Source organism: Liolophura sinensis, chromosome 7, assembly GCF_032854445.1.
Source record: "Liolophura sinensis isolate JHLJ2023 chromosome 7, CUHK_Ljap_v2, whole genome shotgun sequence".
In the NCBI taxonomy this organism is placed as follows: domain Eukaryota; kingdom Metazoa; phylum Mollusca; class Polyplacophora; order Chitonida; family Chitonidae; genus Liolophura; species Liolophura sinensis.
Genome location: NC_088301.1, coordinates 11,058,691 through 11,073,169, shown reverse-complemented (window position 1 = coordinate 11,073,169; position 14,479 = coordinate 11,058,691). Strand labels below are relative to the sequence as shown.

The 14,479-nt window shown below is 40.0% G+C and overlaps 1 protein-coding gene across 1 annotated transcript in view; it reads left to right on the top strand.

Annotated features, from left to right (window-relative positions):
- Positions 1-14,479, top strand: part of LOC135469900 (muscle, skeletal receptor tyrosine protein kinase-like) — a 54,583-nt gene that overhangs the window by 18,504 nt on the left and 21,600 nt on the right. Inside the window, 2 exon segments of the mRNA XM_064748538.1 lie at positions 12,585-12,857; positions 13,781-13,905. Of these exon segments, the coding sequence (XP_064604608.1) occupies positions 12,585-12,857; positions 13,781-13,905 (398 nt within the window).

Below are 14,479 nucleotides of genomic sequence, written 5' to 3'. Positions count from 1 at the left end.
TGAAAGAGCAACTTTTAGGGCAATTTATGCAGATTTTTAATTGGATTTTTGGAGAAAAACTTACACTAGTTCGATGGCCAATGTCAGAGCTCCGCAAAAAGTATAATTTTATTAGAGAATAATGTAACAAAGAATAATGCATTCAGAATTTACTTGAATAAACAGCTTGCAAACTTGCCTAAAGGTGAAGTATTACAGTAATACATACAGTGTTAATGACAATCTGTCTTATGGTTTAATACTGCAGTCCTTGTTTTCATATTCTGTACCTTCTTTGATGGCATACCGATAAGTGCTGTTTGTGTTATGGTTTGCTGCAGTCTTGGATGTGACACAGCAGGTAACCTTCAGACATGTACTCATGTCTATTACAGTGTTTATAAACCTTTCCAAACTAGCGGGCTAGTGCAGCGTAATGACCCAGAAGCCTCTCACCAATGCGGTCGCTGTGAGTTCAAGACCAGCTCATGCTGCCTTCCTCTCCGGCCGTATGTGGGAAGGTCTGTCAGCAACCTGCGGATGGTCGTGGGTTTCCCCCGGGCTCTGCCCGGTTTCCACCCACCATAATGCTGGCCGCCGTCGTATAAGTGAAATATTCTTGAGTACGGCGTAAAACACCAATCAAAAAAAAAAAAAAAAAAAATCCAAACTCTCTCTCTAAGAACATGCTTTTGTTTCGTGTTTAATCTTTTGTGATGTAATGATGTCAGAAATGACTTTTACTGAAGATGGAATGACAAGTAACCATATTGTCACCAGAAGGAATGTTGGGGCATGAGGCATACAGGATGCATCCATTACAGTTTTCTGCAGTCTGTGTCATAGTACAGTATAGTACTGTCACCTGCCTTAGCGTGCAGTGTACCGTCATCTCTCTTGGGGTACAGTATGCTGTCTGTCTTTGAGCACAGTATAAATGTACTGTTATCTGTGTTATGATACAGTATACTGTTGTCTGCGTTATGATACAGTATACTGTTGTCTGTGTTATGATACAGTATACTGTTGTCTGTGTTATGATACAGTATACTGTTGTCTGTGTTTTGATACACTATACTGTTGTGGTACAGAAAACTGTTGTCTGTGTTATGGTACAGTACACTGTTGTCTATGTTATGGTCCCGTACACTTTTGTCTGTGTTATGGTACAGTCTGCTCTTGTCCGTGTTACACTATAGTACACTGTTGTTTGTGTTATGGTATAGTACAGTATTGCCACTGTTATGGTACAGTACACTGTAGTCCATGTTACGATGAAGTACAGGGTTATCTGTTCTGGTACAGTATACTGTTGTCTGCGTTGTGGTACAGTATACTGTTGTCTTTGTTGTGGTACAGTATACTCTTGTCTGTGTTGTGGTACAGTATACTCTTGTCTGTGTTACAGTACAGTATACTCTTGTCTGTGTTGTGGTACAGTATACTCTTGTCTGTGTCAGGGTACAGTATACTGTTGTTTGTGTTATGGTACAGTATACTGTTGTTTGTGTTATGGTACAGTATACTGCTACCTGTGTCATGTTACACTGTGCTGCTGTCTGTCATTGTACTGTATTCTTCAGTCTTTGTTCTGGTACAGTATACTGCAGTGTGTTATATTGTAGGTGACAGAGGGACCAATGGAGCGACATAGAATAACACATACATGTACATAAACATAGTTTTTTTTTTACACCCCTGAGAAAGTCATCTCATTAAGAATGTTTGTGCACATGTGGGCTGTTTGTTAGACTACCCTGTAAACAGTCAGGGTTCAGCACTTACAATCATAAACATATACATCTATGTAGGAGTCACGGTAACCATGGTCCTCCTTATATTCACCATTCCATCACTCCCAACACCTACCCTCCCTCCTCTTCCACCCCGTACCTCCCTCCCATTTACCCTCTGTATCACAGGTACCAGATCTATGAGTAAATGAGCATTGAAAATAAGAAGAGTTTTATGATATGTTTTTTTCTGTGTAGTGCCAGATGTTTGTTTAGAAATGTGGGGGCAGTAACTGGACTGTTATTGCACTGTGGTGTTTGTTATTCTCGACCCCTTTCAAACCAAGCTTGCAGTATGTGGGAATATGTTTTACTTATTGTACATGAATATGACACACACATGGAGTACGTTGAGCATTCACGGCCAGATGTTCTGATCTTAAACCTCCATCTACATTTCTCAGCCACATATGTGATGACTGTGTGGATTGTCTGGCGTGGATAATGCTTGGCGTGGATATTCTGTTGTGGATATTGTGTGCTGTGGATATTGTCTGGTGTGTGTAATGTAAGATGGAATTTTTGTCAGGTGTGGATATTGTGTTGTGGATATTATATGCCACGGATATTGTCTAGTGTGGATATTGCCTGATGTGGATATTGTCTAGTAGATATTGTCAGGTGTGGATATTGTGTTGTGGATATTGTCTGCCATGGATGTTGTCTGCTGTGGATGGTGTATGCAGTGGATGTTGTCTGTCATGGATATTGCCTGCCGTGGATATTGTGTAGTGTGGATATTGTGTGCTGTGAATATTTTCTGTGTGGATATTGCCTGCCATGGATATTGTATGCCATGGATATTGTGTAGTGTGGATATTGTCTAGTGTGGATATTTTACGCCATGGATTTTGTCCTGTGTGGATATTGTGTGCTGTGGATATTGTCTAGTGTGGATATTGTCTAGTGTGGATATTGTATGCCATGGATATTGTCCTGTGTGGATATTGTATGCTGTGGATATTGTCGTGGACCCCATCAGGTGACTGTGGGGGGTGAGTGATTATGCTCCCCTAATTCTTCCTCAGCCCTGTGACCTGGCTGCTGCTATACACTTGTTAAACCTTTCTAATGACCGGTCACTCAAACAGAGCAGTTGTTCTTCCCTGGAATGGTTTAGCCTCAGCTTGTATTCACAGGCTGACTTAAACCTACTGGTCAGGACAAAGCTTGTTGTGTGCTCGGGTCACAGTAAGGAAAGTGTTACTTGTATAATCAGACCAGGGGATGAAAGCAGAGTTAGGCTGAGGTATGCCAGGTATGTTAAGTGAGCATACTTGGCTGGCTTGATCACATAGCTTTACCTGTGCAGGTACATGACATGTACAACAGGGGACGGTCCGCACTGACATTCAGGTTACTCAACCTCCTGTCTAACCGCAGCTAGAAGTCAGTCTAGCAGAGACCTCTTAAACAATTTCACAATTAAAGCAGACAGTTTATCAACATCCAATTATGTGACTTCAGAAAATGAAAAAAAAACTTCTTTGTTTGCCAGTGGCAAAATATTGAGAATTCTGGTTGTGCAGGCAGCTGGCCCGGAGGTCCCTTGTTCCTGTCACTAAGGTTTGCTAGCGAGGACAGTTCTAGCTGTCTAAACGGGTTTTGCACTAAGCAGTGGTAAATATGTGTGTGTGTGTGTGTGTGTGTGTGTGTACATATACATGTATATATCTATGTAGATGCCAGAATGTAGAGTTATGATAGTAACAGTTTTTTTTTCACCTGATTCTTGATTACATTGAGGTTCCAGATGTGTGGGGTACATGTATTCGCGGAGGGAGGTATGTGACTCACTCCCCACCCACGCACGCTCTTTGTTCTCACCTGAACCAGGTGGTGAGGGGGTGGAAGTGGCGGCAGCGTTTGAAGTTGATGACCACTCTGTCTCCCGAAACAAACAAAGCTTCTCTTAGTCAGTCATAGCCACACGTCCAGTACATGGTACAGGTGTGGTGAATTTCCGCACATTTAATTTGGTTTGAGAGGAGCTCCTCTGGGTGATTTGATATCATCAGAAGAATGTTGGCAATTGTTTAACTCAATTATGTGCATCTATACATGTATATAGCCTTGATATTTTATTTTGTTGTGACCTGTTTTTATTTGATTAAATCAGATTTAAATACCTCTTACCTGTGTGAAAAATGAGCGATTCCAGTTTTGAATGATAAAATCCTAATTATTTTAGCTTTTCAGTGATGTTTCCTTTTTCACTTTATTAATTCTCCATGTTTTGGTGAAGTATGGTGTAAAACATGAATCATTCTTGCTAATAAATATAACTAAACCTGGAATTTACTGATGTACAAACCTCCATGATTCTTGCACTTTCCAAAAAAGCTTACCACAAAGGACACATTCCCAACCAGAACAACAACAACAAGGCTGTACTAGCTCTCATAGAGCTGCTCTGTAACAACAAAAATGTTACAAATAAATTGTACATGTGTATCAGGGTGTTAAATTTTATCCATTGGCTGTATACAAGTATCATCTTAATTTCTGTTAATTAACCTAACTGACCATAAATTCCGCCCGTGACTAACTTACCCATTGCCCTTTTGTCCTGATCTTAGGAATTATGTTGATTTTAGAAAGTTGTTTTGAGGTTACTTGGAACATGGGATGATACTCTACTGGTCAGTTGTAAGTTTCAGCACCAAACGTAATTTTTTTATGACATTTATTTGCCTCTAAAAATACACTTGTGTGGGGGAAATTTTAGGTCATTTAGAGAGGTAATTACAGAGAGTGTGAGCTGTTTGATAGGCAGACTGGTATTGTCTGAGTTGTAGGATAGAACCCTTATCAGTGTTAGAGAGGGTGTGGGTTACTTTTACCAGTATGATAGTATTTTTGATTAGATATGTAAAAGATCTGAGTTGTAGAACAGAACATTCACATCTCTGTAGTGGACAGAGCGTTTGAGTTGTCAGAGGGTACCGATTTGGAACATGTTTATGTTAAGGACTTTTGTCGCATTGGGTGTTACTAAAGGCTCTGTAATAAAAGAGTCGGGAGGGTGGGTATGGAGAGATGACAAGAGTTGGTCCGAGCGATCACCACTATTATCATACCCTCTCACCCGTGCAAAAGTAGACATCCAGGTAACTCGATAGTGTCATTATGATCGTCATTTAATGACCATGGTCTGTGAAGATCTGAACACTGACCTGTACATGCACATTTTATATGTAGATAGATGTTAGTTACTGACTTGCCTCTTAAAGTCTAGATCTAGAGAATTATATGTTGTGCTTGTAACTTTCTGTAAGAAGATCTGAACAAGTCTGTTCAATTGCAGCTATTACCTTTGTGGAAACTATTAAAAGATGCTCTCAGTGCTTAACATCATTTGCAATAGTACATGTAGGTTGATAACATCTGCATTCATACCTGTACTTTGTAGCTTGACATCCTTTCTCAAACTGTCATGGCATCCTAGCTCATAAGTTATTGCATGAGAAACAATGTTTTAAAGATTCTGCTGTGAGCGAGGGCGCTTAGGGTGCCTACCTTGACCGGGGTAAACCGACCATCATGTTTACGGCTTTGAGAATGTGAAGACCTGTAACTCCTTTGATTAAGGATTAAGCTAAAGGAGTTAAGCCAAGTGCATGTACATATGAGCAAAGTGTTAGTATGCTGTCACTGGATTGGGTGTCATGTCCAGTGTCTTTGGCATGTTGTTCTGGTGAGGCAGCAGCCACAACACTATATGCCAGAGTCGAAGCTGGCATGCTATAATGAGATATCAAAAGAATAATGCTAAAAATTATATAAACTATTGGTGAAGTCCATAGTTGAACATCTGATTGTCTACATTGCTCTATGCTACGTGTACATCTTCAGAATTATGGCCTATGACTAACTTTGGCAGAGTGGACTCGCCCTGCCACAAGAAGACACAATATATATACATATGTACATACACCTTATGATTCCTTGCCGTCATATAAAAATTGTTAGGTACAATGTTAAATCCTAAGCATTCATACATATCGTCGTAACATCTAGATACTGTACATAATAATGATGATACAAAGAGTGCATTTCATAGGGCACCGTACGTGTGTACCCCATGTACAACATGTGTATCCCATGTACAATATATGTGTACATGTACCTCATGCTGCCAATGTCATGTTGTGTTTACCTTATAAATTTCCTGGTCTTTTCGCTTATATGAAAGATCAACTTTCAGTGCAATTTACACACATTTTTATTTGATTTTGGAGACAGAACTACATTGGTTGGGTTGGGTAATTTTAGGACTTTACAAAAAGTATTATAAGTCTACTTAGAATAAAGCCTTAAGAATATGCGTGAATAAACACCTTGCAAAAAGGTTGAAGAATTCATAACAGTAGTAGTATGGTATAAATGACAATGTTGTAAAGAGAGCTGACCATAATAGTACATGTGTACAAGGAGTGTACCTCGTAGTGGTAACTTAATATTGTATTTACACCATGTAAAATGTCGTTATGTAAAGGTAATGAGGTAAATGAGAGAGCATATATAGTGAACCATACACGTGAATACCCTTTAGTGCACCGTATACCGTGCCCGTGCCTGTGCCTTATATCGATGACTTTATATTACTTTAAATATATGTACAGCATAATAAGTACTGTAATTTTCCATCCTTTTCATTTGTTTGCAAGGTGTTTTTTCAAGCAAATTCTGAAGGCATTTTTTGTGTAGACTTAAAAAATCCTGCTTTTTGTGAAGCCCTGAGACTGGCCAATCCAACCAAAATCAAATTGAAAATGTGCATAAATGGCACATTAAAATTATATGTTTTGGGAAGCCCTGAAATTGGTCAATCCAACCACTGTAGTTTTGTCTCCAAAATCAGATCAAAAATATGCAAAAATTGCACTGAAAGTTACTCTATCATGTGCATGTATGTGACAGGTTGAGGAATTAGGGTAGTTACAGTGTACATTATGTCATCACAATGAAGTAAAGGGAGCATTCATGTACACATGCATGTAGTGCCCTATTTTTGTATTGAGGGGCCTCTGTGGCTCAGTTGGTAAGCGCGCTAGCACAGCATAATGACCCAGGAGTCTCTCACCAATGCGGTCACGGAGTTCAATTCCAGCTAATGCTGGCTACCTCTACAACCGTAAGTGGGAAGGTCTGTCTGCAACCTTTAGATGGTCGTGGGTTTCCCCCGGGCACTGCCCGGTTTCCTCCCACCATAATGCCACGTATAAGTGAAATATTCTTGAGTACGCCGTAAAATACCAATCCAATAAATAAATATTTTTATATTTTTCAGTATTGGCGGCCTTGTAAAAACACAAAGTAAAATTGGTGTGGTATAAAGTTAATTTGGGTGTTTAGCAGATTATAGCTGCTTGCATTGCATGTACATGGGGAAGGTTATTTGAACAGAACAATATTCAGGATTTAGCAAGTATAAACTGTGTTGTCTACCATGTTCTAAGCCATAGTTGGTATACCTTGAGAATTCCGGATGTATACACGTGTAGGCCTACATCTGACGGTTTGAGGTAGCAGACCCTCGGTGTTGACCCTTGGGCAGTGGTCCATGCTTCATTAAGTTGACGGAATGCGTGAGCAGATAATATCTCTCTTGCGTGGATTGGCTCAGGTGATCTCGTGTTGCATATATAGGTGTTGTCAGAAGAGTGGAGATGAAACAGAAACTCTACCTTTGCCACAAATTGCCAGTGATGTGACTTGAGGAGGACTTCAGAAGGGCTTCGCTTTTATCTTCAGCTTGAGGCACTATTGCTTTTTCTACACACAGAGACATGCTCATTGACTATATAAACCCTGTCTTCATCTTTTTGAGCAGGAAAAGTACAAGAAAGCTTGTTGATGTTGCCCACATTTTTCTTTTATGGCCTTGGGTTTATGATCTATGCCACCAGCAACTATTTCTGTCATCTTCACACTCTAGGCCTTCTTTAAATATACGTTTGTTTCACGTAACCGTACTGACATGTAAGCACCAAAAAGGACCATACATGAAGGTTTTACTGGGCTAATCTCCTTAATTGGTTCATTCCAAGTGTAATTTGCCTTCAAATGGAAAGTTTATTGGAAAATTATAAAAAAAAAAATTCTGAAGAAAAGAAATCCCGACTGGTGTACCCAAACTTACAGATAGGCTTGGGTAACCTGAAACATTTTTTGGTTCCACTAAGGAACGCCCTGGGTTAATCCATTACTGACCCCTATGTATACTGCAGTGTACAGGGTCTGACCTGATCGTTTATAGGGTCTGGAGTCATACCTGTCACTCATCTCATCTGGAGAACAGACCTTTACTGTTAGTCGCTCCATGAGTGATCGTAACTTCGAACTGCATACCTGGTGTACTTAAGTCTACTTCAATAGGGACAGCAGCAGAGGTGCTGGGTACAGTTATTATCAGCCCTGAAGCACCCAGTAGTACAAACTCTCTGTCTCTCTTTCTCTCTCTCCACAGCAGTCATACACAGCATGTACTGTCTGACCTCATGCATGTGTCCTGTCAGTGGGGACAGCCTTATACAAGCAGGAATGTTGTAACTGATGCATAAAGCTGGCCTGTTTCCCACACTTCTCTTCACACACAGTACACATCTGATCTGCCGGAGTCATCATCACATTCCACAGCACGGCTTCATGGGAATAAATTATAGCCAGAGATTAGCCTATTTTCTAATTACATCTGCATTGTTCAGCTCTCTGCAGCTCATTTGTTGGTCTGTCCATGGCATTGTCTGTATTGGGTATATTTGTTGTGTTTTTTGTTTTTTTACATTTGTAAATATATGCCATATTCCCAACTTCCCACACATTTAAAATTTTTGAAAATTATTTAGGTCATTTTTTCTTTTTTGTGACTAAGTCACTGGCATATGCTGTTAAGGTCAGCATTGAACAGTTTATTGAAAATTATGGATATGTTAATATAGAAATTTCTTTTAGTATTATGTGCAAATTGGGCCAATGTGGTACTCACGTGTTACTTTCAAGCTGAAGTTAAACACAGTTCCTAATAACTTCTTTACTGCCCTCAAAACTTGAACATTATAATTAAGAATTGATAATGAACTCCAGTCTTGTGTGAAGTCATTAGAGACGACAAACGTAACTACGTTAGTAAGATCAAAGAAACCAGTTCTTGAATGCTTTTTGATTTTTGCCTTTGAAGTCTTGGGTATCGGTCTGTAGTTTAATATCGTTGATTGAAGATGACATTAGAATCACCTGGTTACATGTACAGCTGTATATCTGTGTGTCAGTCAATCTGTGCACAGATACCTAATGAATGTCAATTAGCCAGGCGTGTTAATTAGGTAGACAAGTAAAGTACACCTTGCTCAGAACGTTCTCGAAGCAGATGCTCTGAAGCAGACAGAGCACATGCTGTAGTCTGTACGTAGCTTATCAGCTGTACCCTGATCAGACAGATTTGAAGCAAAAAATAACGACTGGCACTGTTGTTGTGTCATTTTGATAAATTTTGAACTCCTCACTACAACTATGGTATGTTATACTTATTTGCATGTAGATGTACAATGATGGATGTGATAATCCAAAATTGTCTTAGTATAAGTTTTCAGGTTGACTTTTTTGCATGTTTCACATTTTTGCATGTACAAGTTTTTGTCACTGGCTAAATTTAGCAGATTGCTTCATGATCGTGTGTCCTTGATCAGTTCCCAGGAATACAAGTACATATAGACTGTTTCATCAGTCCTAGTATCGCAGGGAATTCAGATGGTCTTACTTGAAGTATATGGAGATTGTTTACCTTCCACCATTATGGCATGAAATATTCTTGAGTACTAACCTTTCCTCAGCCTTTTTACATATTAAGGAGTAATTTTTAGTGCACTTTATGGACCCTTGAACTTGAGTGTCAAATCCACATTGTTTGGGCTTATTTTGGCTAATTTCAGGGCATCACAAAAACTATAATTTTATTCGTTTACACAGAATAATGCCACTACATTATGCTTGAATAAATACACACAAACAGGTTGAATTACAATATATTTACTCCTAAAAATAAATTAATTAATCAATATATATGTAAGGTGCCTTGTGTGTCAGTATAAAGTGATGCGTAATGTTTGTTATGGTAAAGGGCTGTAATTGGTGTGTACCTTTTCTGGTAACTTTAGCCATATTCTACATGTTCATGTAGTGCTAGTGTGTGATATATTTGTTATGTGAAGGGGAGCTATCTGAACGTTTAGTGGTGTGTTTAGGATCCACTTGCAGCAGTCTGTACATGACAAATGGACTGTCTGGACTAGATCTGATGACTAAATATCTACAACAACGTGCACATGTGTGTCACAGTATTTGTGTACATCATGTATTTAACTATTTAGGGCAAGATCTTATGATTCTGTTCAGCATAAATCCTCCATCCTTACAGCAAAATCTGCTTTCTGTCCTAAAGTTATATGCAAGAGTCCCCTTGCTCATTATTTTGCTCAGTGCAGTTTTTGAAACTTATCAAGCATTTTTGAAAATACAAAAACATTTCCTGTTGCTCTGTGCATGCCCAGGTACCATACCTGAAACTAGTTTTGTTCCCCGGCCAGTAAAAGTTCTTGGGTGAACCCAGGTGCTCAGGGCCCACTTCTAAACGTAGGTTATTGTTGGTTACCATCAGGAGCGGTAGACTGCTATACCCTTGTGTAATCATTGTGCATTTCATGATTAAGTTTATGGGCTGTGTGTCTGTAAATGCTTCAGTGATCTCATAGTAAGGAGTTGAAAAGCCCCTTTATGGGAGATCTCCTGGATGGCCGAGTCGCTCATCCTTTTGTGCCTTACGCCTTTCAGTGTCATTTCAAGATGTTTGTGCTAATGTGTGTCGTTCTGAACCCTATTCCAATGGGATCAGGGGCGCCTTCTGACGGCAGATAGCAGGCGCAAGAGTGCTGCCCAGTCAGTTGTCCTATGCTCTACTGAGCCTGCAAGCTGACTGTCCCTTCACAAGTGTGTCACCTATATTGGTTGTGTACCAGCCGTACAATCTGGCCTTTATTCTCCTCACAATAACATTATTATAGACTGCCTGTGTGGGACCCTACATTGTAAGAAGGACTAAATGTTGTCCTACAAGTCTGAGAGGTCAGGGCAAAACTTCTCACTGCACACATCTGGCAGGGCTCGATCTCTAGGCCACCCAGATTGTCATCCTCACTCCTGGTCTTTATGATCAGGTCTCTAAAACACATGGATTGCCTGTTCCACACAAGACATACATGTACATGTACTCTTCCTGTCCCCATCACACAGGACGTACTCATCCTGTCTCCACCACACAAGCCATACTTATCCTGTCCCACCCTTACAGGACATACTCCTCCTGTCCCCTCCACACAGGATATACTCCTCCAGTCCCCACCACAGAGGCCATACTTATCCAGTCCCCACCACAGAGGAAATACTTATCCTGTCCCCACCACACAGGCCATACTTATCCTGTCCCCACCACACAGGACATACTCCTCCTGTCCCCTCCACACAAGACATACTCATCCTGTCCATCCTACACAGGACATTCCTCACTGTCCCCACCTCACAGGACATACTCCTGTTCCCGCCTCACAGGACATACTCCTCCTGTCCCCACCACACAGGCCATACTTATCCTGTCCCCGCCTCACAGGACATACTCCTCCTGTCCCTGCCTCACAGGACATACTCCTGTCCCCACCTCACAGGACATACTTCTCCTGTCCCCACCACACAGGACATACTCCTCCTGTCTCCACAACACAGGCCATACTTATCCTGTCCCCACCTCACAGGACATACTCCTCATGTTCCCGCCTCACAGGACAGACTCCTCCTGTCCCCACCTCACAGGACATACCTAGCCTGTCCCACCACAGAAAATCTAGGTGTAAAGATCTCCTTACACTATTTCTTTTTGTATCCTAACTTATCATGGACCAAACTTGATTATAGTCTGTCATTGCTGGTACCTACATGTACATGTTGATGACGACACCATTCAGGTTTGCATGCCTTTATTGCATTTAAGATGTTTGAATTATAACATGGAAAACTATTTACTGTCTGTACCTGCTCTCGTTATAGTATGGCTACAATACTGAGATGGGGATGTAAGGCCTTCAAGACTGGCTGCCATGTTTATAGTTACACATATCTGCATTTAATATTGATAGTTAAGCAACACCAACTTCATTTTGTGTTTTACGGGTGAGCCAAAACTAAGAAATCCAAAAATGGAATTCAAGTAAAACTTAGCATCCACCTTTTCATTTAGTCAGATCTTGATGTTTTTTTATGATTTTCCTGTGTTAGGGCTATGTGATCATGCACTGTAAATGTGCTTTCAGAAGTTTACATTTTCCATAAATAAGATGATTTTTAAGTTTTGTTTTTATATTTATTCCCTCTTATGCCATTGAGAAAAGATTTTATTCTCCCCTTTAAAAAAAAAAAAAAAAAAAATCTAACCGCGTATATATATATATATATATATATATATATATATATATGTGGGAAGGTCTGCAGCAACCAGCGGATGGCCGTGGGTTTCCTCCAGGCTCTGCTCGGTTTCCTCCCACCATAATGCTGGCCGCCATCAAATAAGAGAAATAGTCTTGAGTATGGCATAAAAAAAAACAATCAAATAAATAAAATAAATTCAAAGTATCATGACTTTCACATCTTCATGTCTGCTTAGTTTCCTCCCACCATAGTGCTGGCGACTATTGCATAAGTGAAATATTCTGTAGTACAGCATAAAATGCTAAATCTTTTGTGGATCTTTTGTGCTAATTTCAGTTCCTACAATTACTCGTCATCCAGAGAACGGAACAGCCTTAGTTGACAGAAGATTTGACATTCACTGCCGAGCCACAGGAGACCCAGCACCTCGCATTATGTGGGAGCATGATGGAGAGCGTGTCCCCAATCGGCGCCGCTTGTCCCGCGTTACGCGCCGTGGCACCCTGCGATTCCTCGAAATCAGACCCTCAGACTCAGGCTGGTATCACTGTAAGGCGCAGAATGAGCGAGGGCTAAAGTACTCCCACAAGGCTTACCTCTCTGTACATGGTAAGAAGCAAAGGGACTGCAATGAGATTTTGTCTTGACATCCACTTAAGTAGAGAAGTTCCATTAAAGTAGAGATGCCTATCAGAATCTCCAACAACACAGACCACCATTCTCTCTTGTACGTGTAGGGTAATTAACATGGTCCAAATAAGAGAACAGTAAGAAATTCCCAAGTAAACTGAAGACAGATACATGTATGATGTTTTAATAACCATTTACATGGCTAATTGGAAAGAGCATTATGGTATGAAAATTAAAACTAACAGAATGCTGATACATGTACATGTATATTGTTACATTTGCTTTCAAGGAATGGGTTTATTTCAGCCACGAACTTTTGCCACTGAGTTCTTGCTGGTAGGCCTAGGCCTATACAGCTTGTTATTTGACAAATTGGTTTAATCCGATTGAAAATGTAAAATAACTTACTTGACACTTGTGGCATTATTTAATGCTAATGAGGTGGACGAAGTTTTAATGTCTAAAGCTGAAAATTAAGCATTATGATCATATTTCATTTTTTGACTTTTGAGTCAGAAAAGGCTTTTTGGATTTGACCCCAGAACACTGATAAGTCTTTTCTAAACCCTACCTCAAGCATTTGAACAGGGTATGCTTAGCACTTAGACTTTTTGTCAAGCACTTACGGCTATCAGTTGTTATGGGTGTCTTGAATCAGCGCATTCTTGATTGAAAAAAAAAATTCTTTGTTCTTGTTAACACATTTCATTAACCCTTTTCGGCGACCCTTTTGAGCCTTTCTATCTGGAATCTGGACACTTGGTATTGGTTGGATTTCTGATATTAAATATATTGAACATTTTTACATGGTCTTTGTACTATAATCCTAAATCGGTGTTTGAATTGAGAAAAGATACCTCTTTGTTTTGACATGTATACTTAATGTTTCTGTTTACTTTCAGCACCGGCTGTGATTGTTGATTGTCCGTACCAAAGGTTTGTGCCATATGGTCATATGGTGTCCCTGGTTTGCAAGGTGGCAGGAATACCCCAGCCAGAGATCCAGTGGTTAGAGGATGGTGTGCCAGTGAGTATTGTTGCATTCCCCTTCCATTCTTAGCACGAATGCTGCTATTTATGTGAAAATCGCAATTTTTTTTCCCGAAATTATTAACAGCTTGTGATAGAGAGACAGTTAATTATGCTCTAGTTAGTGGGAGGAAAGGTCCAGTAAGTGAAAAGCATGATGTTTATCAAAAATGGGTTAACATGGATTTTATCTACAGGTGTAGTTTTGCTGACAGCAGTGTTTGTTAATACCAAATTACCTCACTTGAGGTCATTCTACCATTTAAATGGAATGTATTTAGGAGTAATAAAGTGAAAGACAGCACCTAACTAATGTTTTGTGTCCACTGAAAGATTACCATTCAGATTATCTCAACCAGACATTAAATATTTTCTTAGATTTTTTTCAACTCAGTAAGAGTTTAGTGAAACTTCGTCTTGGCACAATTTCAGTGCGTCTCCATTATCAAGAGTAGGGTGACGTCCTGTTTACTCTAGCTTTCATAAACGTCGAAGGTATTTTCCGTATAATAGTCTAAGCTCTAGTCTATGGCAGATAAAAGTTGTGGACTTAGGAGATGAAGGCCCAAGGG